Here is a 21,022-nt window from a genome sequence, read left to right as displayed (position 1 = left end):
TCGCGGCTGTGTTCTCACACTGCACACGTCCCCCGTGGGTCCCCTGTGTCACTACCTTGGGTGGTTCCTTAGGGTCCTGGCGATTCTACAGGCTCTAGACCTTGTGTCGTGGTTCTTATACCACTTTCTTAATATATGGTTTGGTCTCCCCGTGGGGCCCATTGTATATTGTGCTATTTACTTGAGTTCTATCGTGTTTATGTTGTGTACCTGGCGCTGTAATCTCATAAATTATATATATATACATACCTTGTGTGGTTCTCCTTTCATTTAGACATTCAAGAGGTTATGATCTGGTAAACCAAGCTGCTTTACACTCCTTAAAGACTTAGACTAAAGGCTGCTCTCCATAGCTACCATTAGGATAGCTTTCAATAAAGGTTGTCTTAACCTATCATCAATAAGGGGTGTTTGGACTGGTGCAAGGTGCCCACTATAACTAGTGCACAGCATATGTCAGACCAACTTCTCACACTCCAGAGATGCAAATTTATTTTCCTTGTGTTCAGTCTTCACCCTTGTTAACATTAAATTTACATTTGGCCCCCACGCTGGTAATCGAAGAGTCTATATGTTTGCATTCTGCTCCTACGTATGTGATATTGTTGCACAGTCCCCGTCTGCTTTCTGTCTGGATTGCTGCACTGTTGCTCTTTTCACAGTAATTTGCTGGCAGCATGCTTTTGTTTCGTGTGTTTCTTTATAAATCATGAACACTGTAAAGGTCTCCTTGTTTCTTCTGACCCCTGATTTCACACCATACTAGTTAAGCGTTGCTGTATGTGTTCTCTGATTCTTCTGCCATCATAATATTTCGTCATTACTGAGGTTGTTGTTAGCCGTAGTTTGTTCGTTCATTTTCTCAAAGTCAATGCACCCAGACGTCAGCTGTAGATACTGCATTTAAGTATATATTACTGCTTTAAAGTTTCTTTCTGTTTTGTTTGCAGTTCCTGGGGACTATCCTGAAAAAAGTCCCATACAGAGAATGGCACGTCTCATTAATAGAGGAGTTCAGCTTTCAGATTCCCAGTTTCGTCCATCATGAGAATGAGGAGGTTAGTGCTCTCAAGGGTCAGCATTGCACCACTGGGATAGTCAATTTAACACAAAAGCAGAGAAGGATAGAACTGTGTATTCCAATTGCACTGTGATTGGTAAAGTTCATTTTTATACTATGGGTACACAGCACTGGAATAGACCAGCCGGAAAAATAAGGTATGGTTCTCCCACTCCCTGTAAAAGCCGACCTACTAAGAATCAGATGGAGATGAACTCCATCAGGTAATTACTCTCCACCTGGCTCATTAGGAGCCACCACATGTCAGGGTTATGCTCATTGCCCCTATGGATCTCCTTCAGTTAAAAGGTACTCTTCATGTTAGAGCCACTCTCCATTCAGTGGATCTGAGGTCATATTCATGCAAAAAGCAGTTTAGGTATTAAAGACAGGCAAACAAAGAAGGGGGAATCCTAAGGATTATTTCCTGGTGCCCTCACACATCCATGAGGATGTCATGAATCATAGTGCGCATTCTCTTCATAGGGTCAGCGCTGCAATGCCCCATGGGCCCCACAAAGTGCGTGTGTGGGCGTTTTGAATGTGAGTGTGGAGTGAATGTGTGCAGTGACGTGAAAGGAGACTAAAACTGTCTCAGAGATACCAAACTTGACTTTAATGTAATGGTTCCCTTGGAAGGATTAAAAAAATATAATTTGATAGGGGCTACTACAGTGGTGTGATGTACCCAAGTAGCCTAAATCTGTGAGTGTGGCCAGGTTGACATCTTTGGCCCCAAACATCCTAAAAAGATCCACAACACTTCTTCAGGACCCAAATAAACAGGGAAAACTCTTCCCTACCCCTAAGACGTGAAATGCAATGTAGGTATTCCCTCAGAAGAAAATACCTGTTTTAAAATGTTTAAAATTGATTTTCCAACCTAGACAATAAATGATGAAAATAAAGGAAACACACAGTAAATAAATGTTTTATATGTATGGTCCAATACGCCACCAGAATGGCTTTTCCAGCTCACTGTATCATAGTGTCTCCAAAGGTAGACATGTACATGCTATTGTTGGCACTGATCAGTCGCCACAACCTGAAAGATGTGAAAAAAACAAGCTAGTGCATACAATATAGCAGAACAGGCAAGTGGACATACGTGGAATGTGTAATTGGAGTGATCGTTCTCAGGTGTGGTGTGTACGGCCCCTGGAAGGAGGGATGACCAAATGGCCAATGAGGAGAAGAGGGGCAAGCCTGAGCCAATAGGAGCGAGCCCCCTCGTATGCTAGTGCAACAGACGTATCATCCCTCAGTGGCGGCCGTCTCAGAGTGTGTAGTGGTCAAATGCTGGCCAGCCCAAAGACACCATGGTTTTTTAAATGGGGCGTCTAAGCAGTAAAATAGGACAGTTGAATGTTTTCTCAATGGAGAGTGACGGTAGGAGAAAAGCATGGTGCACTGGCATATATAGTGACAGAGAGCAAGTCAGGTGCACATAACTGCTAGCCATCCCTCATGGTGGAATCTAGGCCTATTGGTGTCTGTGTTCATGTTGGAAATATGGTCCTCCTCATGTAATAAGTAACATGGGTGAGCAAGTGGTCTATTTCCAATAGATTAGAGTGCTTGGAGAGCGCTATTTGGCAAAAGGCTAATGAGGAGAAGAGAGAAGAGAAGGGGTATGCTGGTACGCTAGAGCCAATAGGAGCAAGCCCCTCGTGTGCTGGTGTAACGGAAGTATCATCCCTCAGTGGCAGCCATCCTGGAGTATATTGCGGTCAGATGGAGGATTGCTCAAAGTCATCAATGGTATTAGTAAGGGGCCGTCGAAACAAGTTGACACACAGTAAAATGTTTTCTTATTGGAGGGTACTGCCTAATCGGTATCAACAGAAATATTCATGTTAATGAAGAAGAGACCCATGCCAAGTCGTAAAATACTTTTCATAAGCACTGCTTAGTGTGGTGTGAGAGACTCTATAACAGGGCATTTCATATGTGACATGGTGTCGGTGGTGATATGGTAGATCAGATTGCATGTATGAAGAGAATGTCAGTATATCCATGGTAAGGGAGTATCTGATTTTGCAGGGGACTGAGTGGGGAATTACACCTCTCACCAGCCAGAGGTTTTAATTTTTCAGACATTTACTGTTGGTGGAGAGGCATAAAATCCACTGTTGCTCTCTTCTGAAAAGGTTAACCAGGCCCCATGAGTTAGTTGCCTCAAAATTGTCCACATGAGGTCATCTGGAGAGTAATTAAAGTCGCAAAAGTAATTGGACATTTTTGTAGTGCTGTGTCTGCTGTGGATATTGCGCCAGTGCTCCATTATTCTTGGTTTGATGGTGCTTGGGGTCATTCCCACGTAATGAAGGCCACACGGGCAAGTGATCAGGTAGATGCCGTTTTTTGTATTGCAATTAGTGTAATTTTTCTGTATCCAGGTGAACTGGGGACCCAGCTTGACCTCTTTGGAATGTTTATAAGAGGGAACATTCCCCGTAGGACTCACGGGATAGTGTCTTGTGACAGGTGGTAAGACCCACAAGGTGTTCTACATGAAAGACTGTTGAATGCGGGGCCTGGTGTATACCAAGACGTCCTTCAGGTTCTGGGTACACTTAAAAGTAAATCATGGCCGTGGAATCTCAAGTGACCCAGTGCATAATATTCCCCAATGTTTCATTGTGGTGCGTTTGATCCAATTGGAGTTGGGGGTGAAGATAAGGACACTAGTAAGGACATTTTCAGTGGGTCTTGTGTTGGTCTCTAAAAGAGATTCCCATTAATTGTTTTGTGTACTTTTCTCAGCTTGTTTGATAACTCTGGATGTGTAGTACCAGGAGGACAGATTCCTACTAAGTGTTTTGGCTTGAGGGCTATAATCTTTCAAAATGCTGCAATTTCTCCGGACACAGGGAAACTGCCCATAAGGCAAGTTCTCCTATAAGGCTTTTGGATGGTGACTCTTAAATAACAGGAGACTGTTGCTATCAGTGATATTTTATATGTCTTAGTGCATAGTTTCCCCACCTTAATTGAGATTAGTAAATCCAGGAATGGTATCTGCCTTGTTGAGGCAGACTGTGTGAATCTCAGGTACGAGTTAAGAGTACTGATCCAGCATCCAAATTCCTGGCATGTGGTGTTATCACCTTTCCAGAAGACCAGAATAATATCTATGTATCATCGCCACGTTAGAATGTTGGCATTGAAGGGATTCATGTCAGTAAAGATGCGTTGTTCTTCAAAATGGGCCATGTATAGAAAGACCAGGCCCGGGGCAAGTGTGCTGCCCATTGATGTCCCTTGTATCTGATGATAGATCCAGGTATTGAAATAAAAAAGTCATTATTCTACGCTATCGTGGCACATTCGATAATAAAGTCGATCAGCGCTGCTGTTGTCCAAATTTGTGCTCTGAGGCAGGCCTCAATGACCTCTATGGTGGCGTCTTGAGGGATATTGGTGTACAAGGCCTCTAAATCTAAGGTCAAAAGCAAGTTGATTTCCTGTTGATCATTGGTGTCATCAATCAGGTTTAGCATGTCCCTTGTCCTAGAGACCAGTGGTATAAGGTAGTGGTCGCCGAACTTTCTCAAAGGTTCCAATAGAGATCCAATGCCGTAGACGATTGGCCTTCCTGTAGGGGGGCTGTTTTCCTTGTGTATTGTGGGCAATACGTAAAAGTAGCGGGTCCTTGGTAATGTATTCACCAGGAACACTGCTTCATGTTTAGCGATTCAATCTTGTGCCTCCGCCATCATGACCATGGATTGAATTTGTTTTATCAAGGTCTCAGTTGGATCTGAGCTTATTGAGCTGTAGTATCTCCCATTCGCTAGCTGGTGTGGGCCTTCTTGGTTGTAATCGGTGATGTCCATCACAACAATCGCTCTACCCTTTTCTGCTGATTTGATCACGATCAAAGGATCCTCAGTCAAGGCTTTAACTGATCGGTGTTGTTCTGGATGACAAATTGTTGAAGAACCTAGGAGCTCTTATCTGTGCAGTCTTCTTCAGTATGGCTTTTTAAAAGATGAGGACCTCACTGGGTGTTATGGCTGAAGTAGGTGTCAACTCAGATAGAATCCATAGTCCTGAGTCCTAACTGTCAGGGGTTTTCCTGTCCTGAAAAAAATCCTGAAGGCAAACTTGCGGAAGAACTGGTGACTTTTGCTTATGAGACAGAATTGCTCTTCCAAAGAGGTGGGCACGAATACAAGACCTTTGCGTAGTACTGCAATCTCGTCTTCGTTCAGAGCCCTCTTTGAGAGGTTAATGACTAGTCTTCCTTGGCTGACTGACTCCTGGTCTGCATTTTGGTTTCTTGCTGTTTCCAGTGCACTTGTGTTTTGTTCCTCTTCTTCTTACTCTGCTCCCACCCAAAAAAGGTTGGAGAAAGGGGTATTGGAAGAAGGGCTGCAGTGGTTGGGAGGGGACATCTGGAATCCAGGGTACCACATTTGTCGGTGTGCTGAAAATGGGGGTATTGGATATCCATACATGGGTGGTGGGGAACCCTTTACCCGTCATTCTCATTGCTGCCCCAACTGTCTTTACTCAAAATGCTGTTTGAAGAATGATGTGTCCTGGGAGATGTGATAGAACCTTCGTCTGAAGAGAGCTTATGCTGCAGGGGGTAATCCTTGTGCTCGTTCATCAGGGCATTGATCTCTGAGAGCTGTGAATTGAATGCTGAGATACTAAACCCAGCTTTCAGTGCACTCCCTGTAATGTTGATTTTGAGGATGAGTGCATCAGACAGGAATTTGGCCATGTTGATGATAAGAATGAGCCAGTAATGTGTGTATTCCATGCAATTTGTGACCATTCTCATCCTGAACACCATATCATCAAGAAACAGGCGTGGTGATGCAGTCTCTAAGAGCCCGTTGGGTACTATATTGACTCTAAGGTACACTGAAGATGTCCTTACTTGTGTGACCACCTTCACCTCAACTCCGATCAGATCAAATGCACCATTATGTAACATTGGGGTATTTTATGCACTGGGTCCCTTTAGATTCCGCAGCCACAATTCACTTTTAAGTGTACCCAGAGCAACCTGAAGGACCTCCTGGTATACATAAGACCCCATGTTCAACAGTCCCACATGCAGAAAACCGTGTGGGCCTTACCACCTGTCACAAGACAATATCCCTGTGGGACCTGCTGTGTATGCCCACTCACTAAACATTCCAAAGAGGGCAAATTGAGCCCCAAATTCACCTGGATACAGGAAGGTCGCACTAACTGCAATACAGCAAAAACTGTGTTGACCTGATCACCTGCGCGTGTGGCATTCTTTACGTGGGAATAACCATGAGGGCGATCAAAGCAAGAATATTAGAGCACCTGGGCAATATCTGCTGCAGGCACAGCACTACAAAAATGTGCAATAACTTTTGTGACTCAAACCACTCTCCAGATGACCTCCAGTGGATGCTTTTAGAAGTAACTAGCTCATGAAGCTCTGTTAACCTTTTCAGAAAGGAGCAATGGTGGATTTTATGCCTCTACTCCAACAGCAAAGGTGCCAACGATTAAATCCTTTGGTGTGAGGTGTAATTCCCCAGTCAGCCCCCTGCGACATCAGATACTCCCTTACCATGGAAGCATTAATATTTGCTTCATACATGGGATATGATTTAACATATCACCACTAACACCACGCACATATGGGATGGCCTGCTATGGAGTCTCACACACCACACTAAGACGTGCTTATGGTAAGCATTTTGTGAATGGCCATGGGCCTCTTCATCATTAACACAAATGTTTCTGTTGATACCAATGAGGCAGTACCCCCCCATCAAAACATTAACTGCTTAACCGCGGTGTGAATTCTGCCGCGGTGCAGCGGTTTTAATCAGTGGGCTGGGCCGCGTCAGCCAACGGACTTGCACAGCACTACGGAGGTAGTGCTCGCCATGGCCGTTGGCCGACAGGAGCACTAAAGGGGTTAAACTGTCTTAGTCTACTGTTTTAGACACTGCTGTACTAATAACATTGATGACTTTGGGCATTTGACTGCCACACACTCCAAGATAGCTGCCACTGAAGGATGATAATTTCACTACACCAGCATGCGAGGGTTCGCTCCTATTGGCTTGAGAATACCCCTTCTCTTCTCCTCATTAGCCATTGACCCAATAGTGCGATCCAAGCATCCTAATATACTGGGAATAGACCACTTCGCCGCCCCATGTTACTTTTTAATGAATAGGCCCATATATCCAACATGTACGTAGATGTCAATATACCTAGATTTCACCATGAGGGATGGCTAGCGGTTATCTGCACCGGGCTTTCTCTCCATCACTATATATCTGAGAGCAATTACGTGCCTCATAGTTTTCTACTACTGTCACTTTCCATTAAGAAAACATTCAACAGTCTCAGTTTACTGCTAAGATGCTGCCTTTCAAAAACCATTGTTGACTTTTGGCTGTCCTGCATTTGACCATAGTATCAAAAAAGATTTTCCTTTCTGTGTTATTGACTTTTTGAGTGGCCTATGCGCCTACGGACAACTATCAACTTTTTGTGCTATATAGTGACACTGGTAATTATTTTTGCACGACACTGAAATTTCTTTTGTCTCTATATAACATTGTTACAATGATATACTCTGGTACAAGTTCACACTTCCTGTGACAATTCCTTTTACAATTCCAAACTCAGAGTAAATAGTTCATACAGTATAAACATAAATCACAATTTTATAAATAACATTGTAGTAAACAATATTAAAACCATCAGAAAAAGAGTCCTTTGTCGACGCGTTTCGGTGCTTTGTTCTAAATCTTATAACACCTTCTTCAGGACAGAGCTTTACTTAAAAGCAATATTTCTTCATTCTAAAAAAACGAATACATACAATTAGTATCATTTATCTGATTGAGAGAAAAATTTAATTCTATCTTTGTCATGCAGATTTTTTATACTGTGTCACAAGTTTGTTCATTTATATTTATGTAAACAGCATTCTTACTTCGGTTATCTTGCCATAGATCTTTCACTTGGTGTTCTGGACCTCTCCGATTTATATATTCGTGGTCCTCTTCGTGGGCACTACTGATCTATATGCACCACGTCTTCTATAATGATGAGGGTAGATTTTTTAATAATAACCCTCCATCTTATCAGTTATAGAGAGTAGAATAATAATTCCATTTAGTAACACTTACTTGAATGGGGAGACTAATATTTTCTCTGTCTATTTTCTTTACTGCGACTTTCAATCTGTGCAAAATCTTGTGTCAATACGGGCTCACTTAATGCCTGCAAAATTAGAAAATTTACGTAATATTGTTCCCGTGTTTGTTTACGCTTATTCAAACTTATAGGGCGCGGCAATCTCTTAATATGAGATCGTGTCTTTGTTAATCATATCGTTAAAATAAAGTGCTGGTTACTAAGTTTATAACAGCCGCACCATTTCCCCGCGTTCTAAAAAGGGGAAATGCGAGCAAAATATCCTAATCCGGTAAAGGACGCGCTAAACTTAAAGTCGAGCAATCAAACCACACCTGAAGAGGTAGGGGGCTCGTTTTGTTCATATATAGTTCGTACTTTCTGGGTTATTGGGTTATTGGGTTAATGGGTCGATGGACGGTGGGGCAAGGCGGAAAACTACACACCCATAGCCCATAGCCCATAGCCGTCAGAAGAGCTCAGGTAAGTTCACGATTAAATTGGGATTAGACTAGAACTTTGGGGCTTTGGACAACACACCCCTCAGGTTCTGTGGGTTCGTATATACTTTAATCCGCCCTTACTCCGCCCTCACTGCAGTGCTGCCCCCTGACGGCAGCTGCTCCTTGCTCTGCTTAACCTGTCGTGTGGATTAGCGCGCGGTAGGGCACCAGAGCCTTAAAGGGAGCAGACAGGCTTGGGAGCGCACATGGTGCTGTGTGGACATTTTCAGGCTCGAGACTCGCGTGTATAAGAGGGGAGTAGCAGGACTGTGCTGGAGTGCTCTAACGTACCAAATAGCACTTACAAGGAACAAATCAAAACTATAACCAAAAGCACAGTCCGAGACATGAGATCAGGAAAAGTAAGGACTGTGGGAACAGCAACTAAACGCACAAAAAAATTGCAGCAATCAAGTATAGCAAAAAAATTAAAAATAAACGCACCAGGTCAGAACCAATCTCTTATATCCCCGATTGCGCGGATGTTCGAGAAATCTGGTAAAATACCACACAAATTTCAATTTTTGAAGGATCCCGCGGGTGGTATGATGTCAATGACAATGGAAACAAATAAGGATAAACTACAAACTCCCATGAAACCTATTAATACTAATACTGAAGCCCTAAATCTGTCACAAAACAACAAACAAATGAAAGAATTGGACCAAATAGAATATAACTGGAGTGAAAACGAATCTGTGGACTTAGAAATACAAACTGGAGCCCAACAGCCATGGATAACTCAGGAAGAACCCTCTAAAGATATGAGAATTTGCTATATAGCAACGACTAAAGAAACTATTATATCTGTAACGACTAACCTGGATGTCACTACCACAAACAAATTGTTGTCGCAATCTATGGAATCTAATCAACAAGACTGCCAAGATAGGACTGAGCAATCAGGGCAAACAACACCAAGATTCCCTTTTGAAGTCAAAGTTGAGATAATTAAAATGTTGGGCACAAGCTCTGAGGGAACTGAAATACACCCCGATCATCATCAGGAGCCCCAAAGGAGCACTCAGACAAACAACACACTCAAGGAAACGGCTGGCAACACTGTTGATACCAGGGAGCAAACTATAGACTCCCAAAGGAGCACTCAGACGAACAACACACTCAAGGAAATGGCTGACAACGCTGGCAACACTGTCAATACCAGGGAGCAAACTATAGACTCCGGGGGAGCTGAGCAATCCAAGTATGAAACAATAGAAATAGGAGTTAAACAACAGGATGTAGTCAAACCCTGGGATATCTTCTACCAAACATCAACCCTTACGTTAGAAGCCCTTCACTACCAATCAAATAAAATGGACATACAAATTGACCTTCTAAAAATGATGGCAAACAATGTGGCTGGGATTGACAACAAACTGGCCCAATTAAATGATCTGATAATCAGAGCACAAAGAGATAATGAAAAAACAACCTCTGACTGCATTTATGTGCCTATCATGGATAAGCTATCAGCCCTACCTGCAGTATAACCAGGCATAATAGATGACGCTAAAAGAACCATCCATCACAGTAAGGATAATTCTAAAACGAACATCGCCAGTATGATGGGAATGGAAAAAATTACACCTGGGGTTGGTACGGACAACTCTAATCCCACAGAACCACAACAACTAATAAGACAACCTGATGATATAGCTAACCTACCAATTTCCCCAGGCTAAGGATCCTTTGGAAAATGAAATCATGTGTGAAGCTATGTGTAAAGTCTCCAAAAATGACCAAAATCTTAATGACTCTGAGTCAGATGGTTTCTCTACGATGACAAAACGCCAAAAGAAAAAAATCTGCAAAGCAAGAAAAAATGAGAAAGCGAAGCTGAATATTGCAAGTAAATCAGCCGAGGATCTCAAATTACCTAGCTCAGGATCTAACAACTTCTTCCCTATTTTCGGAAAAAAAACACTAAACGACCGAAGATCAATAAAATCTGACAACATAAATGAATCACAAATCCCGGTATGGGAAGAAAATAGAGTAGTGGAAGTACAAGTAATAAACAGTACGCCAGAGAGTCTGCAAATGGAACCTAACCAAGATGAAAACCAAAATAAAGAAGAAAGAGAGCAAATTACTTATAACTCTGATAAAACGAATGGAATCATCTCTATCAAAGCGACGGAAACAATGATTCCCCATCTCAAGGCCGGTATGAAGGAAGATACAAAAAAAGACAGCGTCCTGATAGTGAGAAGGGCACAAAGTAGCCTTGATATAACACCCGAACGAGACTATTTGCAGATTAAAAGCAGGGATGGGAATAAAACAGTAAGCTATACAACGAAACAAATTGAGAAAAATGAGGCCGCAAATCGACACAGTACTAAAATTAGTGAGAAACTAAAATTTACACCAGAATTCCGCTCTAGAGGTAGACACAACATTCTTAATCGAGGGAATTTACTGCGACTTTTTAAATTCATACCTTCACTTAATAACATTGTAAGTAATGACATTAATTTATGGAGGATGAGCAGAGTAGCCAGACCCCAACCTTAATCTGACTATCATCTATAGCCATAGCTGAACAGATAATGAAGGAGCAAAAGATATTTGAAACCTGGGGCATAATACTCACCAAACAAATCCCAGAGGTTTACCCTACCCCTTTTTATAGAAGTTGATACTTCACTGAAACAAAAAAAGGTAGGGACAAAGACTGTATCAGTCTTAAAAAATGCACTTGGCAGATCACCAGAAAAAAATGAATGTCCCACCTTGCAAAAAGAGGTAGAAAGAAACACAGAAATAAATGAAAAAATCATGAACTTGGCACTCCATAGTAATCAGACACAATGATACAGTAGTCCATTACAAATAGGAGCTAATAGCAAAAACAAAGAAACAATAAGTCTATGTTCATGGAATATTAATGGTTTGAGGGGGAAAATTCACAACGCATATATAGACTCTATAGTGGGAAACCCAGACATCGTAGTGCTGCAGGAAACATGGGAATCTAACCCATTTATGCTACACGGTTATGCTGGCTACTATGAAAACGCAAAAAAGAGCAAAGGTTCGGGCGAGCCAGTGGGGGGCAGGCAATATTCATTTCTAATGCGTTGCACATTGACCATGAGCAAGTGGAGATAGATGATTCGAACATTCTGATGGTTAAACTTACCTACAAAATAAACAATCAAAACCCTAGAACACTATATTTGATTACTGTTTATATACTGCCCACTAACAAGAGTAGGGAAAAAACCTGTGGAACGCTGAATAATGTACTAATTGATAGAATGCTGGAGGACCCGATAGCAGGTTTTCTGATTACCGGGGATTTCAACCTCAATTTATTGTCATCACACTTAAGAGAAGAAGCTACACAACTTCAAAACCATCAATGGCTAATACCTGAGCAGGATCTAGGGATTGATAATAACTCCAATAAAAATAAAATGGGGCAGAAATTTGTAAAGAATATGAAAGCTATGGGTCTTCGAACACTTAATGGCAGAGTAAAATCGGATGTTCCACCAAGATACAGTTATTTTGGGCACAAGACAAAATCCAGGATTGACTACACCATGACAACCCTAAATATGTTCCATATCATCACCTCATACCAACTAACGAAAGTAAACGAGAGTGATCATGCCTAGCAGTCAATACTAATGGATATTGGAATAACTATGAAAAAGACCTACCAGACGGTCCAAGGGCATTCTGGTACTATTAACTATAAAAAACTGATCTGGAACATAGGTAATAAAGATGTAATGAATGAGCGAGTGGGAAAGATCTTGGAAAAATGCTTGAAAGACACTGCAACAAAAACAGCAATTGAACAATGGGAAAATCTGACTGGGATGTTGACTACAACACAAGGACAAACAATAACAAAAAAGTTTAAATATGGGAATGACCCGAAGAAGGAAAACAAAGCAAATTTAAACCTCCCACATACAATAAGATCACTGAAGAAAGAACGAAATAGGATTATCAGACTAAGGAAAAAACCGGATGTAAAAACACAAAATCTAGGAAATCTAAAGTTATTAAACCAGAATTTGAATAAATTATTATGGGGCGAGAAAAACAAAGCAAAACAAGCTATTTGGGCAAAAATATTCCATGCCAATAAACAGAAGAACTCAAGAAACTTTGGGTACATTATCAATGGCCTTGCTAGACCCAACAAGCAAGCAGTCTCATCACCCTTAACTGAGCAGGAATGGGTCAAGTTCCTGAGGAGACATTTGAATCAAGACTCTATACACACTTCTTCACTGGATATGCAACAGGGGCGTAAATCTGACAATGAGAATGACTTTACTTACCGAGATAGTGATACGGATATGCAATTCCCCATAGAAAAAGAAGAGCTAATTAAACTTATAAAACATCAGAAGAATGGCGCTTCGGGACCAAATGGAATTCCATTTGCGCTCTTGAAAGAAAATCCAGATCTATGGCAACAATCCTAAAGAAGTTGTACTTAGAAGTCGTGCTGACAGGAAGGGTACCCAAGTCATGGCGTGGATCCCTAATAACCCCAATCTTTAAAAAAGGAAATTGGGCACTGCCGGAAAATTACAGGTTGATAACATTGCAAGACTCTGATGCCAAGCTATTTGCCAGATTAATACTAACTAAACTAACTGACTGGGTGACGGAAGAAAAAAGAATGCCTTTAAACCAAAGAAGCTTTATTCAAGGATTGGGAACTACTACTAATATACTGGTTCTCGCCTTACTTATGAACAAATCGCTTAGATTAAAACAACCTTTATTTCTTTGCTTTATAGATTTTAAATCGGCAATCGACTGCGTCAACCGAAAATTACTCTGGGAAAAACTAGAAAAAATTAGAATTCCGGTTCCACTTCTTAAGCTAATTCGCCTCCTATACTCAGAGACATGGGTGAGGGTGAGTATGGGTGACGGGCACACACTATCTACTGAGATCCCTGCAAATGAAGGTTTGAAGCAGGGCTGCGTTTTAGCCCCCCTTCTTTTTAATTTGTTTCTTGCTGACCTACCAGGAATATTGGACAAAGAAAACGCACCTCCGCCGAAACTAGCGGACAGATGGCTCACAAGTTTGATGTATGCGGACGACGTCATACTTATGAGCCACACAAAAGTGGGCCTTCAGAGCTTAATGAGAAGGACCTATACCTACTCAAAAGAGAATGGAATGGTTATAAACGAGACCAAAACTAAGATTATGGTAGTTGCCAAAAACGCAAAGATAAAACAATAAGGCAAATGGTTCATGGATAAAATTGAGCTTGAACAAGTTGAGGTCTATAAATACCTAGGCGTATTATTCGATACAAAGGGCAATTACCATCTACAAAAAGTTGACGCTAAAGGAAATCAAACACATTAACTGCTGCATTTAGAACTATGCAGAAGTCTCTTCCCAGCCTGACCTATGGTCCTCTCCTGAGCATTGTTGGTGCAAAACTCTTACCCACTATTACACATGGGAGTGAAGCTTTAATGGGTAAAGATAGTGATACTTTGAATAAAATTATAACCAGAGTATACCGAGCGCTTTTCCATCTCCCAGTGAACGCTTCCCCGGCGCAAGTAAGGATGGAGTTTGGCCTAACAAATCAACACTTTGCAAGGCAAGGCCACTTTATTAAAGTCTGGAACCATATAAAAAGTGACCATCAAAATGAGATATCATTGCTCCTATGGAGAGAAATAAAGAAGGACACTAACTCTAGTGCGGCTCTTTACCTTAGAGATGCGATTAATGAATTTGGGGTTATGTCTATATGGGAAATGAACATAACCAAGTCTTCATTTAAGAAAATCATTAATAAAACTGCAGACCACCTATCCATTTTAAAGGATAAGGCTACCCTTACCAAGAGAAAACATGCCTGGACGGTGCTAAATGGCTATAAAAAGAAGGAGATACAACAATATCTGAAAACCCCGTGGACGGAAAAAAATAAGCAGGTGCTCATTAAAGCGAGATTTGGATCTTTGCCAGGGCTATGTCATCTTCCCCATGGGAATTTCAAGAAACCCAAACGAAATGTAGACTATGTAACAGGGGTGAAGAAGGCATTCAACATCTTCTGTGTACCTGCCCTGTACTCCTGCGAGAGAGAAAATCATTGCTCAAGATTCCTCTAAAATCACGTGGCATACGGACATGCAGGCAGGCAGTGATTAAGTGTATGGACTCAAACGATATTGCTCTAAACGCATCCTTTGTAAAGTTCCTACTGCTGGTTAAAAGGAAACTCGGAGACGTAATCACTGCAAAAACGTAATTGTAAAGGTCAATGACAATTTTATGTGATTTTATGCTGTAACATATATTTTAAAAGTTTCTTTTAGATGTGTAATTTTGTAAGATTTTAAATAATCATCACAATAAAATACTTTATACTTATACTCAGTGTTGTGCAAAAATAATTACCCGTGTCACTATATAGCACAAAAAGTTGATAGTTGTGCGTAGGCGCATAGGCCACTCAAAAAGTCAATAACACAGAAAGGAAATTCTTTTTTGATACTGTGTATACCCAGTCCTTTCTGGTTCTCTGGGAAACTCTTTTTTGAAAGCTGCATTTGACCACTACACATTCCGAGATGGCCACCACTGGGGGGATGATACCTATGTTACACCAGCATGTGAGGGGCTTGCTCCTATTGGATCAACATCGCCCCTCCTCTCCTGTCCTCATTGGCCATTTTGTCATCCCTCCTTCCTGTAGCTGCACGCACCCCACCTGAGATCAATCACTTCAATACCCGCACCTTAAAAGGCAGGTCTTCTCCTCTGCTGAGTCTCTATCCAGGTGACCAGAGGAAGGTAGGTCTCTGGCACTCTCTGTGCAGAAATCACATACGGATGGTTGCTTCTCTAGAAAACTCTCAGCTTTTCCTTTTCTTTTCACCCTAAGGTCATTTGGGTCCCCTTGATTTACTGTTTCTTTATGTTGGGTATCATTGCTCTTACCACAGTTAGCAGCTAAGCTCTACCCTCTGCTTTTGACCTATGGGGCATTATAGATTGATCCAAAGGATGAGACACGTCATTCACACCTGAGGACAACTAATCACTTATGATACACTGTGTAACACCAACACAGATTGGTTTTATTTTGTCTGTTAGACCAATGTCTACTTGCCTGTTCTGTTATATTTGATGTATCAGTGTGGAATGTATGTTATTATCTCGCTGTCTTTTTCACGGAAATCACAACGCGGTTGTTACAACAACTGCGTTGTAATTCTGCATACCATTCCTCAGCAAGTTGGAATGGTGACTTGCAGAGGGAGGGCGCTGGATGTTTGAATAGTATAACTTACTATTCCAACTCCAGTCTGTGCGGACAATAGGGAAGGGGTTGGATATTAAATACAACACCTTCCCCCCCGCATGTCGTTGTTCCAACTTGCGGAGTAATGGTATGCGGAATCAGAACGCGGTCGTTGTAATGACCGCATTATGATTCCCTGCTGGGAAAAAGATTTGTGGTAAACACTGTTTACCATCAGCGTGTGCTTCACTTCTTTCACGTTGTGGTAAAGGATCAGCACCAACAATAGCTTGAACATATCTACCTTAGGAGACACTATGATACACTGTGCTCTGTGCTGAAAAAGGGATCCTGGTCTGGTGACGCATTGGACCATACATTCAAAACATTTGTTTACTGTTTGTTTTCTCTATTTTCTCATTGATTTTCTAGATTGGAAGATCAATTTTAAACTTTTTGAACAAGGCATTTTCCTCCAGGGGAATGCCTTCACTGCAATTTACGTCTTAAGTGAGGGGTAGGTTTATCCCCTTTTTCTTTTAGATCCTGAAGAAGTAGCGGAGATCTATGTTGGGCCATCAGTCGATAAACATGTCAACCTGACCACAGTCACAGGATACATCTAGGGTGATCAACTGGCATTGGTGCAAATTCAGGACGCTGAGTGTAAAAATTCAGGACAAAGGGTCAAAATTCAGGACACAAATTCAGGACAGGAGGTCAAAATTCAGGACAAAACTTCAGGACAATTGGATAAGTTTTACAGACACATCAGAGGTCGCGCAATTGTATATAAGTAAGCCCAGCCATATCTAGACATATTCAGCCATTTGCAAACCTATCCATCATGTATCCTTCCATCTTTCATTTCACTCATCCATCCCTTCATCCATCCTTTCACTCATCCATTCATTATCCATCCATCCGCCCTTTCACCCTATCCATCTGTACACTCAGCCATTCACTCATCTACCCATCCATTCACTCATCCATCCAGCGATTTATCCTTTCACCTTTCCAGCCATCCTTTCACCTACTCATCCATCCACCCAGTCACTGATCCATCCACCCATCCACCCTTTCAGTCATCCATCATCCTCCCTTTCTCTCTCCATCGACTCTTTCACTTAGCAATCCTTCCTTCCATCCATCCATCCACCCACCCTTCCTTCCATCCATCCACCCACCCATTCATCCATCTACTCATCCGCCCATGAATCCATCCATTGACCCTATCACTCATTCATCCTTTCTCTCATCCATTTATCCTTTCACTCCTTCACTGGTCTATTCATCATTTTGTCCATCTACCTTCCCTTTCACTCACTCACTCATCCATCCTTACATCTACCCTTTCACTCATCCATCCATCCATTCGCCCTTGCACTTATCAATTCATCAATCTATCCATCATTTCACTCATCCATCCTTCCACCCACTCACTCATCATCCACCTTTTCACTCATCCATCCTTTCACTCATCCATCCTTTCACTCATCCATCCACCCTTTTACCCATCCAGCTACCCTTCCACCCATACATCCAGCTATTTCCGTTTTCTCTCTTCCATCCTCCCACTCACTCATCAATCCATCTATCCCCTCCCATTATCCATCTATTCAATCTTTCATTCATCCATTCCCCCTTTCACTAATTCATCCAGCCATCCCTTCACTTACTCACTCGCCCACCTTTTCATATTAATTTTGAGCTGAGCCTTCTTGAGAAGAGGCCCATCAAGAACTTCACCCTCGCTGCAGGAGACATTCCCGGACTGGGACAGAAGCCACCCAGGGCAGAGACAGGATCCACTACAGGAGGGGACAGGAGCCATCACAAACGGAGGGGGGGCAGGAGCCACCACATGGGGGGACAAGAGCAATCACTAGAGGGGGAACAGGATCCACAAGGGTGGACACAGGGGTGGGTATGCAGTATTCTAGTATCATCTTGGTCTCTTCCAGGGTTGGGGAGGGCTCCTTACCCCCTCCTGGATAAGACAACGAGAAGACAGGCTCTGTTTCCAAAATGTTAGTTTTGCCCCCCTCCCCCCACACTGATGTACAGTACTAAAAGGAGATACTCCAAGAGAACTGATTTAACTGATTGTCCTCCATACTTTGTTAATCAGTGTGAGTGTGATTGTGCCATTTCTCTATTTTATTACAATATAGACTGCATGTTTGAAGAATCGAGGTTTGTTTACAATTTAGTGACAGTAATTAAGCTCTGTGAAGTGAACCACTTGCTGCCTCGGTGTAATCAGGGCCGGTTCTGGGATATTTGGAACCCTGGGCAGAAAGGGAATGTCTCACACCAATTAAAAATACAAGACTCATTCAGTGCTGTTTGCATCTGAATAGATGCCCCTGCTCCGAAGCTGCCGCCACTCCCTCTGTCACCTTCAAGCACCTCTTAACAGCTCATCAAGGGCTGAAGGTGTGAGGGTTGCCATCCTGCTGTGCCTCGCCAATGCTGATGGGTATCTGAGCTTTTGTACTGCCTCGGAGTCTGTTACACCCGACCTCAGCAGCATCGCAGTCAAGAAGGGAGGTGGGGGCAAGCTGTGTCGGTTGTGCGACCAGTTAAAATTACGGACAAATGGCGTCCGTTAAACAATCCTTCACGGACAACGGACAGACGGACGAAATTACGGACTGTCCGTGAAATTTACGGACGGTTGGTCACCCTAGATACATCATGTCCCTGTAGTAGCCCCTACCAAATTATGATTTTTTAATCCTGCCAGGAGAACCATCACATTAAAGTTAAGTTTGTTGTGTCTTAAACAGCTTTAGTGTCCCTTTATTTCAATATACACATTCACTCCACCCCATACATTCAAAACGCCCTCACACTAGCACTTCTCATCAGACGGCAAAAAAAGTAAAAGTTCTCTGCTAAAGCTATCCTTTGTGGAGCCCTACGAGGAGCAAGTCCAATGAAGATACATTACATCCTCATGGATGTGTGAGGGTACCAAGAAATAATTTTTAGGAATCCTGCTTCTTTGCCAACATTTTTTTCTTCTTCACTTTCTAGAAGAAAAGTACCTCCACTGCTTTTTGCATTAGCATTTTCTGAGCCTAGGTACAGGACCTTTATTGGCTCCCACCCCCTCCCCCTTTTTGTTATTTTGAGTCATATTCATGGCCATGTACGAATTTTTACAACGTCCATAAGATATAACATAACATTACATAATAAACATTTCTCTCAACTCATTAAAAGCAATTTCAAAGTGAGAGACAACGTGTGTAGAGTTTAATCAAAGATGAATGCTCCTCTATAAGTAAGACTCTCATAGAGTGGGCAAGAGTTGCTGCTTATTCTGAACTCGGACTGTCTTTAATTCACTCCCATATTAGGGTTTTATTTTCCGGTGCATCGGTAAGTGCCTCGCCGTCTGTGATGATACAGAGCTGATCTTACACAACCTTCGACGCATGTTCTTATCTGCCCGCTTCATCTTAACTCCTAACCATTCAGTAAGTACCAAGTGTATTTCTTACAATAATCATAGATCTATTCCCCTGAGATAAAATGTCCCCCTGTACGACCAGAACAGACACATGTTGAGAAGGAAGTCATAAGGGACTGAGGAGCATCTGGGTGTACATTGTTCAGGTTTGTAACTTCATTACAGGAGCTTAACGGTAAATTAATGATGACCGGTGAAACCTTCCTCACTCAGCACTTACTCTCATCCATAAGTGTGATATCTACTCCATGGATAGCCAAATCATATCAGACTGAAAACCCTCCACAGAGTAGATGAGGACTAAACTAGCAGAAACTAGACTAATAGTTCCTTTGTTCAGTGGTCACTGCTGCATTTCATCAGGGATAGTTAGGCGCCTCTTTAGGTGATCTCTTCTGATAGATGCAAGTGATTGAATAAGATTAGCCAAGTTTAATCAATATAGCACATAAAGCGGAGGAAGGTCTAAAGCTATGTAAAAGCTTTGAAATGATTCTCTCAGAGAGACCTACTAAAAAGACAACAGAGCTGTCTGTTTCTACCTGTTGTCAGGGGGGAGTTCTCAAGGATTGAAGGCAAAGCCGAATCTGGTGTAATCCCTGCACAGTAGGCTTTAGGAAGAAAGGATAAGCCCTCATGATTAAGAAATCTCACTCCTTCGTTCCAAAAAAAGCTTGTGAACTGAACTTTGCTTGCAGTGCCTTTATGTGAAACACTAAAAAGAGAATCTAGTGACGGAGCAAAGATAATGATTGAACTCTTATCTTCTTATCCAAAGATGCTTCTTCAGTCCCATGGTAAGGACACTCCAGCATAGTTGTATAAGAGTATCCTTAAATCATGCTTTCTGGGCACTGAATATATTTGCTTTAGTAGTGGAGAATCATTCGCCAATGCCAGTTGTAAACACTGAAGGTCCAATCAAGAACCTCATCTTTAGCTTTTCTTTCTAATATGGAATCTCTTGTCCTAAATATCTGTGTTTGGTTAATGTGTCCCTGAGGCTGTGAGTTGTCTTTCATTCTTTGCAGGATATAGTAATTGGCTTTCAAACATGTGCCAGAGTTCATGAATTCGAATGCCGTCAAGTACTTGAAGAGTTCAAGGGTTCCCTTTTAGCTACTGAGCAGGTAAGAACCATGCATCTCTTTCTGTGTCATATTTTGAACTTTTCCCAGCAGCAGCGGTTCACATTTGCAAAAGTGTATTTTAAAATTAGATAAAAGTTTACAAGGAAAAAACCAAAAATATGTCTAAAGACTTATGTGGTCTACAATACTGAAAACAAAAATGTATCAAATAGATGGCCAGTGCAGCCTCCCGTGCCTGATGTGTACATAACATTTGTTGAAAAAATATTGAAATTTGTTTAAAAAATTTATTTTGATGGCACTTATGATACCAAATGCAACAAACTCTTAAATTCACCATTAATGACAAGTAATTCAACCTTCACTTCCTCCTTTGGATTACTCATGACTTCATAAGTGATAGAGCACAGACGGAAAGACCGCTCTCCAAGACAACTCATATTTAGGAATGTGGGTGTACAATACAAGAC

At 41.8% G+C, this 21,022-nt stretch overlaps 1 protein-coding gene across 1 annotated transcript in view; it reads left to right on the top strand.

Annotated features, from left to right (window-relative positions):
• Positions 1-21,022, top strand: part of LOC147691854 (maestro heat-like repeat-containing protein family member 2A) — an 80,600-nt gene that overhangs the window by 37,869 nt on the left and 21,709 nt on the right. The window contains exons 12-14 of the mRNA XM_086936691.1: positions 951-1,058; positions 19,349-19,468; positions 20,493-20,591. Coding sequence (XP_086792817.1) covers positions 951-1,058; positions 19,349-19,468; positions 20,493-20,591 — 327 coding nt within the window. The remainder of the gene's footprint in view (positions 1-950; positions 1,059-19,348; positions 19,469-20,492; positions 20,592-21,022) is intronic.

The sequence above is a fragment of the Lissotriton vulgaris genome, chromosome 9 (genome assembly GCF_964263255.1).
Source record: "Lissotriton vulgaris chromosome 9, aLisVul1.2, whole genome shotgun sequence".
NCBI lineage: Eukaryota > Metazoa > Chordata > Amphibia > Caudata > Salamandridae > Lissotriton > Lissotriton vulgaris.
This window is presented reverse-complemented; position numbering and strand designations above follow the sequence as displayed.